General features: G+C 49.4%; 1 protein-coding gene across 2 annotated transcripts in view; it reads left to right on the plus strand.

Annotated features, from left to right (window-relative positions):
- Positions 1–23,373, plus strand: part of MEGF11 (multiple EGF like domains 11) — a 286,338-nt gene that overhangs the window by 206,140 nt on the left and 56,825 nt on the right. For both annotated transcript variants that reach the window (XM_032593616.1, XM_030317888.1), the window contains exons 6-9: positions 3,401–3,647; positions 4,950–5,070; positions 12,876–13,012; positions 17,961–18,173. In XM_032593616.1, the coding sequence (XP_032449507.1) occupies positions 3,401–3,647; positions 4,950–5,070; positions 12,876–13,012; positions 17,961–18,173 (718 nt within the window). The remainder of the gene's footprint in view (positions 1–3,400; positions 3,648–4,949; positions 5,071–12,875; positions 13,013–17,960; positions 18,174–23,373) is intronic.

Consider the following 23,373-nt stretch of genomic DNA (forward strand, 5'->3'; position numbering starts at 1 on the left):
GGCTCTGTGCTGACAGCTCGGAGCCTGGAGCCTGCTTCAGATTCTGTGTCTCCCTCTCTCTGTCCTTCCCCTCTCGAGCTCTGTCTCTCACTCTCTCTCAAAAAAATAAACATTAAAAAAATTAAAAAAAAATGTTTCTGGTATATAACATAATGATTCCACATTTGTATATATTGTGAAATGATCACCACAGGTCAACATATGTCACCATACATAGTTACATGGTTTTTTTCTTGCCATGGGAACCTTTAAGATCTACTCTTACTCACTTTCACGTATTATTAACTATACAATGTTATTAACTCTAGTCACCATGCTGGACATTACATCTCCATGACTTATTTATTTGGTAACTAGAACTTTGTACCTTTTGGCCACCTTCACCCATTTTCCCCACCTCCTACACCCCACCTCTGGTAACCACCAAATAGTTCTTTGGATCTATGAGTCCAGTTCTTGTCTGTTTCTTCATTTTTTAGATTCCACATAAATCATACGGTGTTTGTCTTTCTCTGTTTGACTTATTTCATAAGTCTCTGTTTGACTTATTAGCATAATGCCCTCAAGGTCCATCCATGTTGTTACAAATTACAGGATTTCCTTCTTTTTTGTGGCTGGATAACATTCCATTGTCTATATATACTACATCTTCTTTATCCATTTATCGATTAATGGACACTTAAGTTGCTTGCATGTCTTGGCTGTCGTAGATAATGCTGCAGTGAACACGAGGGTGCCTATATCTTTTCAAGTTTGTATTTTCATTTCCTTTGGATGAATACCCAGAACTGGAATTGCTGCATCATAGGATAGTTCTATTTTTAATTTGGGAGTGGGGGGACCTCCATACTGTTTTCCGCAATGGTTGCACCAGTTTGTATTCCCACCAACAGCGCACGAGGGTTCCCTTCTTTCCACATCTTTGCCAACACTTGTTATTTCTTGTCTTTTGATGCTAGCCGTTCTAACAGGTGTGAGGTGATATCTCATTGTGGTTCTGATTTGCATTTCCCTGATGATTAGTGATGTGTAGCACCTTTTCATGTACCTGTTGGCCCTCTGTATGTCTTCTTTGTAAAAATGACTGTTCAGATCCTCTGCCCATTTTTTAATCGGATCGTTTGGGTTTTTTGTTTCGTTTTTTGTTTTTGTTTTTGTTTTTTTGCTATTGAGTTGTATGAGTTCTTTATAGACTTTGAATAGTAACCCCTTGTCAGTTACATGATTTGCACATGTTTTCTCCCATTCAGTAAGTTGCCTTTCATTTTGCTGATGGTTTCCTTTCTTATGCAGAAGCTTTTTAGTTTAATGCAGTCCCACTTGTTTATATTTGGTTTTGTTGCCTTTGATTTTCATGTCAAATCCAGAAAATTATCACCTGCGTCAAGGAGATTACCACCTATGTTTTCTTCTAGGAGTTTCATAGTTTCAGGTCTTACATTTCAATCTTTAATCCATTTTGAGTTAATGTTTGTGTATGATGTAAGAGACTGTCCTTTCCCCATTGTATATTCTTGGCTCCTTGGTCATAAATTAACTGACCATATATTCCTGGGTTTATTTCTGGCCTCTTTGTTCTGTTCCATTGATCCATTGTTTTTATGCCCATATCATACTGTTTTGATTACTATAGCTTTGTAATATAGTTTGGAATCCGGAAGCATGATGCCTCCAGCTTTGTTCTTTGTCAAGATCATTTTGGCTGTTGGACTCGATTTTGCCTCACCGTAGTACCAGGTAGAAAATGCAGGGTGGGGCTTACTCATAAGCTGGCAGCTCAGTTTGTATATGTGAATATTTGGGGCAGAGATGAAGAAGGAATAAAGCAAGACAGGGATTTGGGCCCAGGCTGGTTCCATCTATTAAAGGATGATGGACAGGCTCCATGACATTGACCATTTGACCTTGGTCAGCAAGTGGGAGGTACATCCAGTGGAGTTTGTGGGGCTGATGGAGTGATTCCTCCATCAATGCCTTAGTCCCCAAAGATCCCATGTACTCACTGGCCTCACTAGAACCTTCTGCTCTTGTGCATGCCCAACACTCGAGCACCACTGCCTCTTTGTTCATACTGAGCCTGCCCCAGTGACACTTTCTCCAGTCACACTCACCTGCCGCCTTCCTTCTCTGAGTGTCTAAACCCTAGAATCACTGGAGCACAAAGATCATCTGATCGGCACCTTGTCTTCAGAAGGTAGGGTGTCCAGCCATTCCAGTTTGGCCAGGACTGAAGGATTTCTCAGAAGGTGGGATTTTAGTGCTGAAACCAGGACACTTGGTCACTCTGATAGGCAGACAAATGAGACTTTAGGAAGTCTTGCCTGATCTCCTTAGCTGGGAGTAGTCTTTTTCTCCATTGAACTTCTCGTAGAACATTATCTGTGCCTGTCTATGGCCATGCTTGAACCCCACATCCACCACACTCCAGGATTCAAGTGAGTGAGCCTGTGGTTTGAGGACATCTTGGTATTGGGTGTCCTATCTGCACCAGGGGAAGGTCAGAGGGGGAGGTGGCAGCAGGCTGGGTGACCTACCTGGGGCTCTGCCATTCAGGTCCTTTCCACAGCTGTGAAAGTTTCTGCAAAGCTGGCTCAGATATCAGCACTCTTTGAAACATTTAATTACATATAAAGATCTTGAAGGCTGTCTGGCTCCTCCCAGGGAAACATTTCTTTTTCCTGCTCCTTCTGAAGTTGGCTGCTTGGAAAGTAAAGAAATTGAACTGAAGATAAAGCAACCCAGGGGCAGGGGGTGGGGGTGCAGGGTGGGTAGACATTGCTGAAAAGGAGAAGCCTCGGAGAGACAGATGGGAAGGGTGACAGGGAGATGGGAGGGGGGTGGGGGGGGGAGAGGGTGCAGGGAGCTAGAAGGCATTCTCACTGGAGAGTGAGGTACAAGAGGTGAGAAAACTAATGAGTTTCAGGAAGAGAGGGAAAGAGAGAGAGATGGGGGCTGGGCTGGGGAGGGACTGGAAAGGGGGAGTGAGTAGTGTCACAGAGAAGAGCGGTAGCAAACCAGAAGAGAAAGCCTGGCTGAGAGGAACAGAGACAACCAACCAAGAAGAATTTAGCAAAGGCAGAGGGAGGTGAATAGCTTATGGTTCCAGAATTTCAATACCGGGGAGGGGCTTCAGGGAAGCACTGGTTGGAATGGGATGGCCCAAACTGGGAGATACCTTGAAGAAATCATCTTCTTAGGGTGTATGATTAGTGGAGTGGCTTGGCGAAGAGCCCATGGAGGTTATGAGGTGCCAAAGCTTCCCCCCTAATGGCCCTTGCTGTCTCCTTATCCAGGGAAGAGCAACGCAGAGAGTGGCCTTTGGGGTATCGGTTCCGGGCCCCCGTCCCAAGAACAGTCCCTCAGGGAATTCCCTCAGCCCTGACCTGCTCCTCTCTTGCAGGCTGTGACAGCGACCACTGGGGCCCCCATTGCAGCAATCGGTGCCAATGCCAGAATGGAGCCCTGTGCAACCCCATCACGGGCGCCTGCGTGTGTGCCGCCGGCTTCCGCGGCTGGCGCTGCGAGGAGCTCTGTGCGCCGGGCACCCACGGCAAGGGCTGCCAGCTGCAGTGCCAGTGCCGCCACGGAGCCAGCTGCGACCCCCGCACCGGCCAGTGCCTCTGCGCGCCGGGCTACACCGGAGTCTAGTGAGTACCGCCCCCAGGGCCCGAGGGGCGGGGCGGGGCGGGGCTGGCTCCCTCCCCGCAGCTGCGCAGTCTGCCACTGGCTCCTAACTGAGGAGCAGGGTAGGGGGTACAGACAGAAGTTCAAGGCAGTCCTGGCTGGCAGATCTCCCGCGCTGTGACCCCAAACCCTACAGAGGTTAAATGTCCAGGCCTCACCCACGCAGGTCCCCGGTCCCTCCATCCAGGCCCCAGGGTGACAGGTGCAAGCTGAGACCAAGTACATCAGGAGTTCATGAAACTCCTCCCGGGAGGCCCTTCCTGTCCGGGCCCCAGACCTCAGTTTGGCATTCTCCTCTGATCATAACCCAAACGCCCGCTGCTCACCTGGGTCCCGACCCTTCCAGGCCATTTGAGAAAGAGATGGGTGAGGGCCCTGGGCAGTAAGTACCATGAATAGATTCAGAGAATTTATTGTGCCTGTTCATATCCCCTGTCTTCTCCCCTCACACCCCAAACACCCCTCACTCCAGTTCTCTAGAGAGTCTGAACTGAGAGGGAACCTCCAAGACTGCTTAATTGAGACCCCCTCAGAGCAAGATTGAAGTTCTCCTCCCCACTCCCCACCCTGTTGAAGACTCAGTGGCCTCCCAACAGCCCTAGATCCTGAGAGGGTATCCAAGGACACTGGCCAGGGACACATCCTTGACTGAGGGTGTTTCCTGCCCCAAGGTCTGGCCAACTCCAGGGCCAGCTCCAGCTAGAGGCCAGGGCCATTTCCCTGAGGCCCAAGGCCAAGATCCTGTGCAAAGCCTCCCTCATACCTCAGCAGTGCACATGAACCCATCATGATAGCTGAGACCTTTCCAGAGGCTAAAAGTGGGGCATGCCCCAGATACTTACTCTCCCTGAATCTAGGTAGATTCTTAAAAGCCAGATCAATAACCACATCTCAGTGCCTTTACTCATGCTGTTCCTTCTGCCTGGCATGCCCTTCCTTCCCTTCTCCCAGTGGAACTAACTTCACCTTCAGGACCCACATAAAATGTCTTCCTCTCACGGAAGCCTTCCCCAAAAAACACTCTTCTTGACATTAAGCACTTAAGTTACCCCATAGGCATGGGCCCAGTCACACAGCATTCCAGTTCATTATGTCTGAGCCCTGTTTCCCCCTTCTGGCAGAAAGCAGGACTGCATCGCAGCTAACTGGCCCTAATACAGTTCACATTGGCTGTGGACTCTCGAATTCCTAGGGAGCCCTGGAGTACTGGGACACTGCCACTGACTGAATGCTGCCATGTCTAACACCTCTGCTTCCTCATGCAGCTGTGAGGAGCTGTGTCCACCTGGAAGCCACGGGGCTTACTGTGAGCTGCGCTGCCCCTGCCAGAATGGGGGCACCTGCCACCACATCACTGGAGAGTGTGCCTGCCCCCCAGGCTGGACGGTAGGTGGGCCCACAGGACCTGGGTGGGCCTCTGTAAGAGGTGTGAGCGCCCCTCACTCACACACACGTTGAGGGGCTGAATTCTTTTCCCACCCTGAAAACCCTCCCTCCTATCTGTGGTCACAGGCATCACTAGATAACCACCAGAGATCCCTTGGACACAACTTTGAATGACAGTCTACATCTAAGGGCTGTGTGAACTGATGGCAGGTTCCTTAACCTCTCTGAGCCTGTGGTCTCTCATGCTCAAAGGAGTTGAAATCTAGATAAGCTCTTTCCTTGGACATAGGTACTCAGCTGAGCTGCCGTGGGCTCTGGGCCCAATGTGGCAGAAAGGGTGTGGTGTGAGGGCAGGGGAACAGGTGGGAGGAGGAGGGGAGACGGAAGAGTAGAGATCACCTGAAGTTCTAGAACTTCAGATTCCCAGCCTGTACCCCCCTGTTCTGTGGGCCCAGAATCTGTATTTCAATATGTGCTCCAGGTGATTCTGGTGCAGCCTCAACCAACCCAGCTCTTGTGTCTGGGAACCACTATTATGGAAAGGAAAGGATGGGAATTATAACCTCACAGGCCTCAGTTCAGGTCCTGCAACCAGTGTTGACCCTGAAAAAAGTGCTCAGTTACTCTGGTCTGTTTCCCCATCTGTAAGCAGAACCCATACAACAATAGTAAGCCCTGCCCTTCATAACCATCCTGGTGGGCAAAAGGCTCAGATGAGGCAGTGCACGTTCAAAGTGCCTTGCAGACTCTGTCCTTTATCTTTGCTTGTTTTATATCCCTGGATCCTGCAGACAATCCACAAGCCTCGTTTTTTTAGCTAACACACTCTGTCAGTGCTCCCCCCACCAATGACCCAAGCTTCTCAGGAGCGCCGAGTCATTAAATCGGACTCTCCCAGGCTGCGCCCCCGCCTCTGACTCTCCAGTAACACACCTCATTTTGGGGGAAGCTCAGTGACACAGGGGGCTGCATCCCCCAGGGCCTGAAACTTCTTTGCAAAGCCAGAGAGGACAGGGGTACTGAGCAGGAGCAGGGTATTTCGGGAAGCTGTGAATGCACAGGTCATGGGGAGCAGGCTGGAGGGATGCTTGCAGGGCCCATTGACACGGGCACAGATTTGCCGGGATTTTTTAGAGCAGGAAAGGACCAGGGGATGATTTGGCCCAGCAGTGTCCAAATGTGGCTGCACGCCAGAGTTTCTGGGGCTGGGGGTGGGTCTTAAGAACAGATTTCCAGGCCCCACCAGAGACTTTCTGGGGCCTGGATCTCTATCTTTAATAAGCTCCCCAGGTGATTCTGAAGCAGCCAACCCTGTCCGCAGATCCATATTTGGAAATAATTGATCAAGACTGTAGGATTTCCTTCCGAGTTTCACAGAACCCTAAGGTTTCTTGGGGGTGAGGGTGGGTGGGGAGCCTAATAATTAGGGCTCTGGGTCCCACACACCCTCACTTCTCCATTTTAATCTTTCTATATTGAGGTTCTTGGTAAGATTTCACATAAAAACAGGGCCTCCCAGCTTTTAGAGGTCTGAACACCACTGGTCCATCAATCCCCTCCTTTCTCAGATGAGGAAGCTGAGGCCCAGAGAGGTTGAGTGACCTGTCCAAGGCTACACTGCTGGTTAAGAGGAAGGTGGGTTAGAATCTGGGTCTCTTGACTCTGGACTCCTGAACCCCAGCCCTTGGTGTCTGTCTGACGGTCTCTTCTGAGGACAAAGGGGCTGCTGCTGCCTCTCTCATTTCTCACCTGCCCATTTCTCCTGCCCTGAACCAGTCTCTGGAAAGACCCTCTTATCTCCCACCTGCTTCCAGAATTCCACCACCCACAGGCTGGGTTTTCAGAGGCCTAGCAGCAGGCATTGAGGTTGGGTCAGTGTGAGGGAGGAGGAGAATGGGCCACAGGCCTCTCTAGAGAGACTGATGGAAGCCAGTGGTCAAAGAAGGGGAAGGGAGGAAGTCTTGGAGGAATTTTTTCTCCCCAACACAGTGAGAAGTTTGTTCTTCGAGACGACAGGAAACTGTCAATAGACACCTATGGATTTGGGGACTTTATATTTTTAATTTTTTTGTAGACAATTGCGTTTCTATTTTTTACACAGCATTGAACTTGCAGATTTGTATGAATTATTAATACCCCTCGTGCATGCAGAGTCACAGTGTAAGGACGCTGCAGCTCAGTCCTGAGGCCCCTCCCAGGGACGGCTGGGGCTGGGAAGAGGGTGCTGGGCAGAAGGGTCCTGCCTTTATCATCCTCCAAGCCCTCACTTTCTTGTTGGCCCCCAGCAGCTTCCACTACACTCACAGATCTAAAGAGTACAATCCAGAGCGCCTAGGTGGCTCAGTCAGTTAAACGTCCGACTTCAGCTCAGGTCATGATCTTGTGGCCGCGTTGGGCTCTGTGCTGACAACTCAGAGCCTGGAGCCTGCTTCGGATTCTGTGTCTCCCTTTCTCTCTCTGCCCCACCCCCCAATCTCTCTGTCTCTCTCAAAAATAAATAAACATTAAAAAAAAAATTAAAATCACTAGTTCACACAGTGCGGCTCCCCCAAAGGACTGAGGCACTGTGCAGAGCTAGAGAAGAGTCCCCAGTATCTCTGGACCTCCAGGCCCCTCCTCAGAGATTCCTGGCCACCAGGCTCTAAGTATGCCTGTAGGGCGTTCCACTTGCCTAGCTGTCATTAGCCTGTTCCAGGAGGGGCCTTTGCAAAGAGCTTGGGAAAGTATTTACTCTCTTTCACCTTCCAGAGAATTCAAGAAGCCAGGTGTGAGTGGTTGGATGAGAGTGGACACTGCAGACAAAGGGGAGGTAGGAGGTGTGTGATGGGCTCCCGTTAGGAGTTCCCAGTCTGATGGTGGAGGCTGGATATAGTGTGTGTATGGGCATGTAACACACGTGTGCACGTGCACACACACACACATACACACACACACACACACACAGAACTACAGGCCTGAACAGAGATGGGGCTGAGGTGCTCAGAAGTAGGACCAGGTATCGCAGACGGCCAGGCATTGGTGTTTGGAGCTGAGGCTGTAAAATTATAGATGCTCATGTCTAGGAAGGATGATTCATGGAGCCCACGTCCTGGCCTGTGCCTGGACTGCTTTCTCAGCGCCCACACCAGCCACTCACTGTTCATTGAGAGCATCCATGCTACGTGGGCCAGTGGTGATAATTAGAAATGCCTTGAGATGCTTGGAGAGGCTGAGTTGTTCCTTCTCTGGGAGAATTGGTGTGGCCTGAGTCCTTTCATCGTTTATGCTCCCTTTAGCCATGATCCTCTTAAGAAGTGGCTGGTTTCCAGATCTTGACAAACCATTTGGTCGAACCAGTTCTGAGAGGAGCAGAACTGTTGCCTCACCTCACCTCCAACCTTCTAGATGCCACAGGGCCCAGGACCCCATACTGTTGGAGATGTGCACTCAGTTGACCACAGGGCAGGTGTGTTAGTCTGTTGGGGCTGTTGTAACAAAGTCACACAGACGGGGTGGGTGGGGGGAGGGGGACGGGGCGCTTAAACCCCAGAAATGCCTTTTCTTACCGTTCTTGAGGCCAGAAGTCAAGATCAAAGTGTTGGTGGGGTTGGCTCCTTCTAAGACCTCTCGCCTTAGGTTGTAGACAGCTGTTTTCTCCACGTGTCTTCACAAGGGCTTCCCTCTTTGTGTCTCTGTGTCCTCCTCTCCCCTTTGTATAAGGATACCCATCAGGTTAGATTAGGGCCCACCCTTATCACCTCCTTTTAACCATATTACCTCTATAAAGGCTGTATCTCCAAATACAGTCACAATCTGAGCTACCAGGGGTTAAGGTATATGAATTTGGGGAGACACAACTTAGCTCATAATAGCAGAAGAGAAACCCGAAGAGAAGCCACAGCCTTCTCCGAAGCTGACACTTCCCTGCCTGCTCTCCCCAGAGCTCATCCCCCAAAACCTATCCTTCAGCTATCAGTTAAGGTTCTCTCCCTCTTCCCAGGCCGTGTTCGTGCTGGGCCCCTCCTCCTTGCGACCGCCAGATGTCTACTTGCGTGGAATTAATACTAATTAAGGGCCTGCTCTTTAGGGCACTGTACTAGCTTCCTTTGCATCTCCAACCTCACGTAACATTTACAACCACCTTGGAGACTGGGAGTTACTACTCCCATTTTATAGGTGAGGAAACTGAGGCTTAGAGCAATCATGGGGCTTGTCCGAGTTCAGCCATCTGGGAGGAGGCAGAGCTGGGACCGGAGCCCAAGTGCTGACTTTAAGTCCAGTGTTCTGTCAGCCATACCAGGCAGCAGGCCTTCCAAGATACTGAATTCCTTCAGGCCCCAGGAGCTCAAGCCCGAGAGGGAGCCCAGGGATTCAGGCATTTGGGGTGCCTGCAGTTGGGGAACATTGCAGGGGCTTCAGGAGGTGATTGCCCACCTGTCTGAAAAGCCTCCAGGATGCTTGATTTTCCCAGGCAATTTCAGAAGGCAGCACTCTGTACACGAAGCCTCTCTGTGGGCCTCCTTGTGGAGTCCTGGTCATGTCTTAGAAGCTTCTGGGGTATAGTGAGAAAGGCAAGCCTCTATGGGGAACCCCTATCACCCCCAGGAGGAAAAGGGCCCCTTCCTCTGTGGCTTTTCCCTGCCCCTCTCCTCACATACACACTCATCTCACTGTCCCCTCAGCTGCTGCCTCTGCCTTCTCCATTCCCCCTTCCACTCCCCCCACACCAGCCCCTCACCTTCTGACAGGTGGGGAAGAGAAATCTGAGCTAAAAGGCCTCTCACCTAATTCATTACAATAAATTGGATGATATTGAAAAATGACCTGGGTCTGGCAGCATTTTCCTGAGTAAACCAGCTTCCTCTGGGCCAGCAGTTATTGGTGCTTAATAACTGTGTATTGAACTTATTGATGAATTAATTGTGGGAGAATCCTTGGTCTCCATAAGAGAAATGAAAGGGGGAGGCTGAAAGGGAAGCTTGTTCAGATTTCTCTTTTATAAAGACCTAAGATTCATAGATATAATTGTTTAAAGTTATCTAATCTCGGGGCACCTGGGTGGCTCAGTCGGTTGGGCATCCAACTTCCGCTCAGGTCATGATCTCACAGTTCACAAATTCAAGCCCCACATCTGGATCTGTGGTGACAGCTCAGAGCCTGGAGCCTGCTTCAGATTCTGTGTCTTCCTCTCTCTCTCTGCCCCTCCCCTGCTCATTCTCTCTCTCGCTCTTGCTCTCTCAGAAATAAACATTTAAAAAAGTGTTTTAAGTTATCTAATCTCACAAGGCTAGTACTGGAGGGAGGGGAAAGTAGTCCCCTGACTCACTCACAAATCCTACTCCTGAAAGGCAAGTGCATTCACCTCTTGTAGGTGTTTCTTCTGGCATTTCCTTCCGCATTTCTGCATCACATGCTTCACTGCCATTTCATTGCCATTTCTGTTGACTTCGTACCATAGGATAAGATTCAGATCTGTCTTACACACACACACACACACACACACACACACACACACACACATCACATGCAACCCTTCCCCAAACCTCTCAGTGCAACTTTATTATAATTTTTGGTTGAATCATTTTGATGACATTGATGACTTCATAATTTGATGACATAATGAATTCAAAATCAGTGTTTATGTGAATATGCTCACCTATGTATTGTTACTAATTTATCCCTAAAACTCTCTGTCAGAACTCAAAAAGGCCTCTCCAAAAGTTCAGACCCATTAGAAATCTCTCAATTTGGGTTTTGTTCCAATTTTTTTCTTGGAGGCCACACCCCCCAGAGCTTTGTGTACTTCAGTTCCTGCTGCCCTGGTGTCATTCTCGGACTTCCTTTCACTGCCACCCTGTGTTTCCCTCCACCTCTCTCTTCTGTTGAAGTCCCCATTTCTTTCTTTTTATCATATAATTCTTTTTAATGAAAAAAAATCCTTCAGTAGCTTTCTAGAAGAGAAGCTTAGGAAGTTAGTTTTTTGAGGCTACTCCCCACCTGAGTGTTAGTTTAGCTGGGTATAGAATTCTAGGTTGGAAATTATTTTCCTCTGAATTTCTGAGGCATTGCTCCATTATCATCTAGCTTTTAGTTAAGAAATCCAATACATTTTGATTCCTGTTCTTTTGTATGTGACTTTCTAAAAACTTTGAGGATAATTTCTTTATCCATGGAAGTATAAAAATATATAATTATAAGCCTTAATGTGGGTCTTTTTCTTTTTCATTTTTCATGCTGGAAACTCTCTAGACCTTTTCAATTCAGAGATCAGTGCTTTCCATTATTCCATTCTGGGAAATTTTTCTTGTATTATATTTCCCATTTAATTTAGGCACCTCAATTTTCTCTGTTCCACTGTCTGAAATCCTCTGTTAATTAGATGTCATACCTCCTGGACTGATCCTCTAATTTTATTATATTTTGCCTACAGTTTCCTCCTTCAGTGCCTCCCCCCACCCCCGCACTTCTCCCTCTCTCTTGTCCTACTTTATGGGAAATTTATGCATTTTCCATCTCTTCTACTAAAAATTTTTAAATTTCTGCCATCTTATTTTTAAATTTCAAGAAATCTTTACTTTTCTCTGGGATATTTCCTTTTATAGCACTCTGCTCTTTCATAGATAAAAATAATTTCAAATAACTACCTACGGATACTCATTTTAATTATAACGGAGGTTTGTAATTCTCTTTTTAAAAGTTGTCTTTGCTTCCTGCATACTTCCTATATCCTCTGTGTTCCTTTTGTGTATTTTCTGCTTAGGTCTTCATCTGTTATTTCATTTGAAATATCTGGTGATCCTCCACTACCTGTTCAGGTTTTCTGGTGAGCCTCAGAAAAGCTGTTAGGAAGCTGAAAGGTAGGGGGAGTTTCCAGGCTTGTTGACTGATGGGACCCTCAAATACCAATATCTGTAGGTTTTTGCTTTTGAGCTTACCTGCATCCCTAGCAGGAATGGTAATCAGCAGTCTAGTTGCTGAGCAGGCAGAGTGCACAGGATCCCTGTTTCTCATGGCACCTCCCTCAGTTGTGCTTGGTATCCCTCTGTCCAAGCATACGTGGGTCAGACTCTTCAAAAGTCAACTTCCAGGCTTCTGCCAGACTGGGGAAGTCACCTGGCTGTTTGAAGTGGGGGCAGAGGTCTGGGGTCTAATTCTATCTATTATAAACTTTTGAATAGCCCTCCTGTTCCTGCACACCTGCCCTTGGACCTTCAGATGTTCTTGGTGTCTTTGATTCCTGAGCTTTTCTGAGGTTACCATCTTCCAGCATATCTTGGAAGATGTTTGTGCCCTGCATGGTCTCCGCTTCCATTGCTTTTGTCTTTGCAGGCTCATACCTTTGCCCCTTTGCTTTCATGTTAGCAGGTTTGGGAAAGAAATAGAAATAAAGTGTGTGTTTCCAGGCCACTATGTTTAATTAGAGTGTCTGTTTTTCCTCAGCCCTTTATTGTCTGCCAGTGTCACAGTGCTTAGCACATTGTACTTGAGTTATCTGCTTTGTTGCCTCTCTCCCCAGTAGATTGGAGGTCACAAATCGAGTCTCCCTCATACTTTTGTATCCATAATGTCTAACACAGAGCCTGGTATACAACAGGCACTTAATAAATGTGTGCTGAATAATTGGATGAGCAAATTGGCTTCTGTCTCCCTGTCTCTAAATTGGGGCTTCGGAAGCCACCATGTCCAGCTTCTTATGCTTTATGACTGGGAAGAAAGTCCCACTGAGGAAATGGGGTGGTCCCTGGACTACAGCCGCTGTGCCACTTCTAGGAGAGAGTGGCCTCAGGATTGCACTACCTATGTGTGTCTTCCCTCCTCTGTTTCAGGGAGCAGTGTGTGCCCAGCCCTGCCCACCAGGGACATTCGGCCAGAACTGCAGCCAGGACTGTCCTTGCCACCATGGAGGGCAGTGTGATCATGTGACTGGACGGTGCCACTGCACAGCTGGCTACATGGGGGACAGGTAAGAGGGGGGCTAGCTATTGTCCTTGCTGTTCATATTGCTCATTTTCCCGGCAGCCTTGCAGAGAGCGGCTGGGGTTCACCAGCCCACAGCGTCCCTCTGTGAGCCTTCCTGCTCCTTTCTCGAAAGCATTCTGAGTCCTCCTGCCAGGAAGACTCATCAACTCATCCTTCCTGGCCCTTGGCCCGCTACACACACCACCCCGCCCCCAGCCCGGTGACCCAAGCCCTAAACTTGCACTGACTCACCCAGAGAAGGAAGTGAACACCTACTATCCACTCTCTGCTTTCTGCCTTACTGCAGGGAGACAATGGAACCAGTAATCCAAGGAAGCTGGGGGTGCAAAATAGTTACTATGTTTTGCATAATTTCTTCTAGAACTAAATTTCTATGCCTAATTTGAGTTCTGCCAAAAGGATACAGGCATAAGTTTGCATCCTCTGAAGGCTAGAGGCCTGAGAGCAGACTGAACAAGGGCACCAGAGTCCTGGAATCACTCCAGCCTTGCAGAGTGGATAACTCACAAAACACATAACTGAGGAATTACCGTATAAGCACATTTGCCATGGTAGGAAGAAGGATGCCATGATGATGGGCTTGGTGCTATGGAAGTGAGAGAAGCCACAGTCAGTGTGTTGGATGGTGAGTGAATTCAGAGCTGGAAGAGGACGTTTGCCCACAGGACCTGGGCCAAGTCTCAACTACATGTGTCTCTTCGAGCAGAGAGAGGGGTGGTAGAAAGGAGGCTCTCACATGCTTTTTCTGCTTCTGTGGGGTCTGTGTTTTATCTCTGACCTTGGGTTTTGTTACTCTGCCCAGACAAGGTGAGGCAAGAGGAACATTTGTTCACCATCCCTCTGTTTCTCCTGCCCAGATAACATCAGCAAGCAGGGATCGAGGCTGAGTCAACTAATTGATCTTTCTGGTTGTGACAATATAATTGGGCCCCTCCAACTGTGACTGGAGTCAGCCTCAAATTCTTGGCGATGTCCAGAAAAGCGATTTTCCATTTTTTGCTTTATATTTATGTGCTTCTAGCCCAAAGTCTTTTGAGCCAGATCTAATCTCTTTGTGAGCCAGTATTCATCCCTTTGGTCTTCCTAGCCTTAGAACATGGGGTGCAGTATCTGGAAATCCTCTCTGATCTCTGTCAAAGATGGGGGTCTCTGGGGGAAGGTGCAGAGGGGAAGGACTGAAGCACCGAGCCCAACTTCACATCCTCACCCTCTCCCCCAATAAGGAAATGCTCAGGATGAGCTACAAGGGTCAGGAGCTAGAAGACCCCAGAACCAGAACAGGACCCTTTGTTGCAGTCCACCTGCACACGAGAGGTAACACAGCTCACTTGTTGTTGGAGACAAGCAGGCCCAGACTTCCAGCTTGCTGGACACAACACCAGTAGACCTTACATCACTGACGCTCTCGATTTTCCAAGATGTGCCCAACAGAAAAGTAATTCTAATCCCTCTTCTTGTTGGGGCAGCCCTCAATCCTGGGGCAAAGAGAAATCCCAAATCCTTGGGGTCTCCTGAGCAAGCTTCACCAATCAACTATAGAGAGTTCAGTGGGAGGGCCAGTAGCATTTGGGTTTCCCACCTAAACGGGCCACCTAGTGTTTAATATTTTGTAAAATTGCTTCCATTAATTTTGTAGGTGACAGCTGCATTAACCCTCCCCAAATCATTGCAAGCATATTAAAGTTGAGTGGGTGTAATAATGCAGGCCTCCCCGGATAGGCAGAATCCAGTGCAAATTAAACATGAAACGTAACGAGGGCTTTGCAGCTCATTTTGTAATTTAATTGAGCAATGGATCTGGTTGTTAATGGCAATATCAGACACATTAGATTGATATGTTGCAAAGGAAGGATGTTTAAGTAGAAAACTAATTCCTGCTGTGATTACCCTTCTGTTCCACAGGCCCCGTTATTAGCGTGCTTTGTGTAAAATTCATTAGCAGTCGTTGCTTGATCTCTAAATAAATAAGTTGTTTAAATTGTGAGTAAGAAAAAAAAAGAGGCTGATTATGTAAATGGATTAGGTTGTCAATATTTCATTTCCAGATTCTTTTTCTGGGGCTGTGGAATAAGTCACTTCATAAATATGGCAGGGTAGGGGTGGTGCCCTTCACAAGGAGCTCACTGGCCAGGGCTCTGCCCACTCCTGCTGGATGGCAGGGAGCAGGAATGTTCCAGTGGAAGGGAGGAGGAGTCAGGAGGGTGTCCTCGCTTGGGTCTCTTGCCCTGATGTCTGAGACATCTGAGGAGAACCAAATTGAGTGGCAGCTGGAAAAATCCATTCTGAGGCTGAATAGGGGCTGGCACTTTGGATAGTGATTTTCCAGCTCTTCGTTGCTTTGTGTCCTGCCCTTCTGCCTCAGTTTCCCTCTTTTCCTCCCCCATCCTACTACTGTTTCTCCTTCCCGTCTTCCACCTTCTGTTTTTTCTTCACACAGCCTCTTCTTTCTTCTCTCTTCCTCCCTCTCTTTTCTCCCTCTCTTTCTTCTCTCTTCCTCCCTCTCTTTCATTTCCAGATTCTTTTTCTGGACCTTCCCTACATGGGACCCCAGACTGGCCAAAATGCCACAAGACCTGCAGGGGAGCAGTCCAGCATCATCTTGGCCACCTGCAGGCTGTGTGAGCTTGGAACACACCTCACCTGTATGCGTCTCAGCCCCCTCAACTCCAAAGTGAGGGTGATGGGCATGCCTGCTGCTTTAGGGGCCTGTGGCCGGACTTGGGGGTGTGCACAGCTGGAAGTCCCCTCTGACCACTGTCCAGGCTGTACCCATCATCATCCCCACTGCCCGTCCATTCTGCTCCATTCCTCCTTTTGTCACAGTAACTCTGTGAGGGGAGGATGGGTGGCATCTTCCTCGGGAAAGCCCGCAAAGTTAGACCTCTGTCACCTTCTTCCTTCTCCTGTCATCATGGGCACAAGGCGACAAAGAAAAGAGAGACGGAGACCCCCTATGCCAAGACTGACGTCTGACACACCGGCCACTCTGGGCATGAGGCACTTGCTACCCAGTCCTGCAGCATCACCGGGGCCCCTCCCCATCGTGATCAGTACCCAAGGTCGCCCAGACATGGGCTCTCCCTGCCCTGTTGTGGAGAACACTGGTTACAACTCACAACTCTCCAAGATCTAATAAAGAACTTAGGGCTGTATTTTTTATACCCCCCCCCCACCATTGTTGTGGAAGGCATAGGAAAACTGGAAAATGGTTGTCTAGATGACAATTAGAACACTTTAGAATTCCTCAAGTCTACTCCATGGTTAACGTTTTGGAATTTTTCCCTTGAAGCCTTTTCATATCAGAACATGAGGCAGAAGGTCGGATGGGCTCTGAGAACTTTAGAAAACAATATTAACGGGAAAATTAATAACTCACATTTCTTACTGAGCCCTTACCGTGCGTGGGGCACCTTTCTGAGGGTTTACACACATTACCTCATTTCATCCTCAAACAACCTGGGGAGCTTTTATTATCATCCCGTTCTATGATGAGAAAGCAGATGACAGAATCGACCTTCCAGCATCACAGAAGCAGACTGCCTCGTGGGTCATCCCAAATCCCAGAGGCCATTTCCTTTGTCTCTGGGACGCAGGAACCACCCACCTCTCTTACCCTCTATGTCCCCAGGTGTACCCCTGACCTTGTCAGGATCGCAGTGACAGTGACTTTGCCTCCCTGGGGAATAGCCCTGGCCTGGGGTGGGGGGTGTCGGGCACTCTGCAGCAGGGGTCTCACTCTACCACAGAGGATCCACACCCAGGGGCTACAAGGCAATGATTTAAATAATGAAGGTTATTACTGGAAGCTCCAAGGAGCAGGCCAAACTACTGAACACAAAAGTCAAGACATGAAAGGGGCTCACTTCTCCTCCTTGGCTCACCAGCATCCCCAGTCCGAGGAGGAGGAATTAGTCCCTGGTGTGGGGGATTCTCCCATCTGGTGAAGGAGGATGCCTCTTGTACTCAGGAAAATTCCACACTGGTGGAGGACACACGTTTCTAGTCTGACCAAGGGAGACTGTACATCTGCCCAAAAGATAAAATCGGAAACAGTGATTAGAAATGAAATGACCACGTTTCATCAAACCCAAGATGCCACCGATGGTAAGATGCATCATTTTGTCGACTGCTAAGAATGAAAACACGGATAATTACCCTGTGACACGCCATCAGTTGTAAGACTGAACCGATGGCAGAGATGCTAAAACATAGCTTAAAAACATAAGGTTTATGGGACGCCTGGGTGGCTCAGTCGATTAAGCATCCAACTTCAACTCAGGTCATGATCTCCTGGTTTGTAGGTTTGAGCCCTGCGTGGGGCTCTGTGCTGACAGCCCGGAGCCTGGAGCCCGCTTTGGGTTCTGTCTCTCTCTCTCTGTCTCTCTCTCTGTCTCTCTCTCTCTCGCTCTCTCTCTCTCTGCCCCTCCCCTGCACATGCTCTGTCTCTGTGTCTCAACAATAAATAAATGTTAAAAAAATTTTTTTAATTAAAAAAATACATAAGGTTTATTGTTTAATGGGTACAGACATTCCAGCTTGGGGAAGGTGAAAAGGTTCTGGAGCTGGATGGTGGAAACAGTTGCACAAAATGTGAATATACTTCATGCCACTGAACCCTAAAAATGGTTAAAATGTTCAGTTTTATGTTACATATATTTTACCGCAATCAAAAAAAGTGAAGTAAAACCCCATTTAAGGCCTCTAATCAATGAAATATGACCATACAAATTCCGTGCCGGGGGGACTGAGGGGACCAGGCACCAAGCAGGGACCTGCTTGCAGGTGCTTCCTGGAGGATGAGAAGGGAGGGAGGGATGCTGGGATCAGGTGCCACACCCCAGGCTCAGGCCTAGAGGCACAGGGTGTGTGCTGGGCGGATCTGGAAGGGCAGGTGAGGGGGCATAGCCTCAACCCCAGTCTCCTTCCCGCAGGTGCCAAGAGGAATGCCCGTTTGGGACCTTCGGCTTCCAGTGCTCACAGCGCTGTGACTGTCACAACGGAGGCCAGTGCTCGCCCACCACCGGCGCCTGCGAGTGTGATCCCGGCTACAAAGGCCCCCGCTGCCAGGAGCGGCTGTGCCCCGAGGGACTGTATGGCTTGGGCTGTGCCTTGCCCTGCCCTTGTGATGCCGACAACACCATCAGGTACGAGCTGGGGTCAGGTGAGCCGGGGGCTGGGTGGGCGGGTGAACACCGGTGGAGAGGGAGCTTCTCAGGGCACACGCCCCTGCTTGGTCACCCGGGTGGGGCATTGAAAGAGCTCAGCTAACCACTTTGATGAAAAGGGGAAGCCAAAGCCACAGACAGCCAGGACCAGGACCCGGGTCACCTGCCTCTGTCTACCACACCCAGCTGCCAGCTTTGAAAATGGGCCCGCCTGAGACCCCACACACAGAAGTAAGGAGGGAGTTTGGTGACCCTCAGGGCAGCAGCATGGAGTGTGGCCACATGGTCCTGGGGTGCTAGGGTGGCTCAGCTCACGTGCCACAGGCTCTGGGGCCGTTGTCCTTGAGAAACTTCCCCTCCGCGTGCTCCACGCCTAACTAAGCCATCCGCCAGCCCCTAGAAGTTCAGGGACAAGACTGCCAGGGCAGAAGCCAGGGCCTTGGAGCTCAGAGGATCAATACTGGAAGGGGCCTTAGAGATCAGTGTGGCTCTCCTAGGACCTGGAGAGGGCTGTCCCAGCAGGCCCTGGCTAGAGTGGAGGAGTAGGAGGGACAGAGGTCAGGGCCAGCCTCTCCCTGCAGTCTGTGTCCTTTCGGGTTTGAGGGCACCTCGGGTGAAGCTGGCACCAACGGCTGCTTCCAGGGAAGCCTGAATCTGGGAAGCGGAGAAGCCAGAGCCGCCCGGGGCCACCTCTTCCGTGTCTTCTTCACTTCCTGCTTCATGCACCAGCTGGCAGCACCCTCTGGTAATAAATGAGGCTGTCGGCCCCAGATAACACCTCCACAGCCCTCTATGTGGCTGCCTCTTATCTGGGTGGTGAAGGATGGGGGAGTCTCCCTTCTCTCCTCGGACCTGCAAGACAGCTCAGGAGGACTGCACGCTCGGGGCAATGGGTATCGCTGCTGTTTGCAGGCCAGACAGAGATGCCTCTTCTTTGCAGCCCAGTTGCTGGGACAGCCAGGACTTGGCCCCAGCCCCCTCTTCATTTCCAGCTTTTGATTCTCCACAGATCACCCAAGAGCCTCTGGTCACTGCAAGCAGAGGCATCTTAGCAGATATTATGGCTTAGAGGGGATCTGTCCTCGGTCCTCAATCCCTGGAGCTGAGCGGCTGGGATGATGCTGCCTGCAAGGCAGAGGGCTGAGAAGACACTGTAGAGAGGGCCCTAGCAGACCTATATATGACCCGAGTCATTCACTCAGTCATTCATTCAGCAAACACTGAGAGCGTGCGGGGCTGGACCACAAGGAGGAAATCGAGTCCCTCAGCACCCGTCCAGCCCTCAGGAACTCAGGTCTGGAGCACTCACACACACTGAGCCCCTTCTACCATATGTCTTCCAATACGAGACAATACCAGTAGTGAGGCACAGCTCTGTTTTACGGACTACTAAGAAAGGAAAATGCTATCACCTGAACCATGACGTACCATTGATTGTATAGCTCGCCCAATATCTGAGAGGGGGGAATGCGGGGGAACGTGCATCTTGGAATCGGTAAGATGTATGTGGCTGGCCCCACTGGGTCCCAACACGTGCTCAAGTAACTGACCAGGGCTGTGCTTAGAAAGCGTCACAGGAAACTGCTCTGTTGGTCTGGAAAGTCTTGAGGTGGTGGCGTCCTTGCTGGGTCTGGAGGACAGGGTAAGAGCTCTGAGGCTCTAAAGATAGGTATTCCATATGGCCGGTTAGGGGCCTGGACCTCTTGCACAGGTGGAACTGCACCAGGACCCCCCGCCCCCCACCAACCCCAGCTGGAAGCCAACCCCTCCACCCATTCGGGGGCAGGAAGCAGGCCTGCTGCTGCTGAGGTCCAATGCAGGGAGAATCCTTGCCACAGAGATTCAACCAACCCCCAGATTAAAGAGCTATTGTTTTCCTCCTGTGCCTGAGCAGCCGTGCCCTGCATAATTTATTTTTCCTCTCAAGGAGTCCTCCATGCATTATTAATCTGGAAGGACTCCCTCTTCTCCGTCGCTAATCTCAGCCCATCCAATATTGATGATTGTTTGCTTTCCTGTCTTTAACACGTGTCATGTTTCAGGGATTGGGAATCCATAGCGTTTCTTAGAACTGGGGGTTCCGGGCCGGGCTCCTCCGTGTCTGCATGGCGGCCTCCTTTCAGGCCACTGTGTCACACGTGGCCCAGGCTCCTTGAGGGCGGTTATGACCTGGCTTGCCCAGCATTGCACGGTGCCTGGCACAGGGCAGACCCTCAGTAAGAAGAATCACTGAATTCAACTCAGCCGATGCCTCTAGGTGGTTCTGCCACTGGGCTGATGTCTGCCTTACTATTTTTGTTCATATTTCACCCCGCTCTTTTGGCACACTGGCCCAATAACTGAACCCACAATACTCAACGTTTTCATTCAGTCTAACTCAGAGTTTCTCAACCTGGCCACTGTTGACATTTAGGGCCGGATAATTCTTGGTTGTGGGGGCTGTTCTGTGCATCGTAGGGGGTTTAGCAGCATCCGTGGCCTCTACCCACTAGACCAGTGGCCACAACCCGCCCCCAAGTTCTGACAAGCAAAACTGTTTCCTGGATGGGGAATGTAGGGTACATTGCCCATGGTTGAGAGCCTCTGGCCTGACTCAACTCTCTCAGGCTGTTTTTGACTTCATTTTCGTGGCCACAGGGAACACCTCTCTTCCTCTGCATGGACACACGTCACTCCTCTCTTCCGTGAGCTTTTGTCCCAATATAGAGCCTTCTCTTGGGATCCAAGAAAAGTAGAGGGAGAACTCTATGGCTTCTCATCTCAAGGCAGTTAAGTTATCCTGGGTGGGGTCTGGGACCCCTGAGTCCTGGCCTCAGGACATTTGCTCTGTCTGATCAAATGCCCTGCTATGTACACTTGTCCTCTCTAGGTCTCAGTTTCCCAGTCTGTCCATCACCTTTCATCAGCCCAGTGGGGGCAAAAGTTCTCTTGTGGTCTTTGAAGGTGAAGTGTCCCCCCAGCTCCCTGAGACATGGAGTGTGGGGTCCCCAGAAACCTAGCCCCCAATTCCCCCTGGCTTCTGAGAGCTTATGGCAGAGCCCCGCCAAGAAGGCATGCAAGGCCTTGAGTATCTTCCCAGGGAGACAGAGTACTCTCGATCCCCAACCCTCCGCATCTGGTCCCAGCCTCTCTCTGCCCAGTGCCCCTCTGGAGAGGCTGCTTCACAGAGGTTGAACCCATGTGCCCGAGGAGGGAAGAAGTGGCTGGTCAGACCCCCCACCGCTTCGTTCTCTTTATAAATGCTGTGTAGCACGCACAAAGAAATGATCCTCCTTCATAAAGGAATAACCTTGAGAAAGAGAGTGCCTGTGTGTCAGGCCTCTGCCGTGTCCCCTCCACAACTGGATTGTCACAGACGAATTCCAGCAGCCATGATCATGTATTACCTTTGAAAGATTTTATTTAGCCAACAGATGCAGCATTGATAGAAATCTCAGAGCCACCAAAATAAAAACGACAGAAAAATCCACCCAGAAAAGATTCCTGTATTGTTCAGCTTTCGGCTCCTATTAATTTGTGATTAATCTATGTCTGGGGAAAATGGCATAAAGACAAGGGGAAGAAAAAAAAAACAAAAACAGTGAACTGAGCCTGCCTAAACACCAATGTTTGTGACCTCTGCCTGAGCCTAACCAACAGTCACTTGTCCACCGTGTGACTGAGGGAATGGCTCTGCCACCACGAAGCATAGGGGAGCAGGGAACAGGGGACGCCTGGGAGAGATCAGATGTGAGGAAGGTGCCCAGTTCTCAGTCATAAATCACACAGCCAGCAGTCATTCCCCCCAGCCCCTCTTGAAAGGTATTTGAGAGGTTTTATAATTAATGATAAGCAATCAAATTAAGAAACTAGAGATCATGGGTTTCTTACCTAGAATTTTAGGGACATGAAAGGAGGGAGAAAGAAGTGATTTCAGATGCAGTTTTGAGCTTTTCCGCTGCTCAGAGTGAAAAGTGAAATTGGCACCAATGCACACACCAAATGCTGGTGGCTGAGACTACAGGCGGGCCCTGCGGGAGCACTTAGAAGTCAGGTTCACCAGGCAGCGTGTGCCCGGTCTGCTTCTCACAGGGTGGCGGTCCCACCAGAGCCAGGGTCTGCAGTGAGAGAACCCACCGATGGGAACGGCACAAGCGTGCCTGAGACCCTTTGGCATCGCAGCGGCTGGGCTGAGTTGATGGCCACAGCCAAGGCTGCCAGGTCGTTTGTTAGATCCGCCCGTGTCCATCCCTGAGACTGTCACTAAGCTGGACCCTCCCACCCCAGGAGAGGCTCCTGGAAATGTGGAACCAAGAAGGGGCTTGCTCAGAGTATTGAGACAGGGAGGCGTGCCCCACATCTGTCTAGCTGAGGGTCAGGGTCACCACGTGGGGGCCACTGCCCCATGGCACCCACGTAACTACCCATGTCCCCCTCATGGCGTGGGGCTCAGGGAAGAGTTTGTGGAGCCAGGAAGTCTTAAAACCCTCATCCCTTGCATGATTCTTCTTTTCTGCTTATTTACACTTTTTATTGATTTACGTCTGTGTATAAATAGAATTGATGCTCAGTTTGGGAAAATTCGACAATACGTTTTTAAAGAAAAAACTGCAAGTCATCATAATTTCTCAACCCCAAAGCCATTTTGTTGTCATTTTTTCGTGCTTCATACACGTCTATGTATATCTGTCTTACTTTTTCCATATTTTAGATCATGACTTATTTACAATTTGCTTATTTCACTTCACCTGATATCAGTAAAGATTTTGGGAAGCATTTGGATATTTCTGTAACATCTCTTCATACAAATTGTCATAATTCATGTAACCAGCACTTTGTTGTCAGAGGCGGCATAAGACCATGGATAGAACATGGTCAGACAGACCCGGGTTTGAATCCCTGCTTCCCCTGACTTAGCCATGTGACTGTGAGCAAGTCACATTACCTCCAAGTGCCCTTTGTAAAATAGAGGCTCTAATGCCTAACCCACAGGCTTATCTGAAGATTAGAAATATATGTATGTATAAAGTGCCTGGTGTTTTAATAGCCTGGTCACATTATTATTTAAATTGGTTTCATTTGCCCTCTATTATAAATAATGCTTCAGGGAACATCTCTGTGCATAAATCTTTCTCTGCCACTATGATTATTTCCTTAGGAGAGATTCTTAGAAATGGAATTATAAGACCAAAGGGTCTGA

The sequence above is a fragment of the Lynx canadensis genome, chromosome B3 (genome assembly GCF_007474595.2).
Source record: "Lynx canadensis isolate LIC74 chromosome B3, mLynCan4.pri.v2, whole genome shotgun sequence".
NCBI lineage: Eukaryota > Metazoa > Chordata > Mammalia > Carnivora > Felidae > Lynx > Lynx canadensis.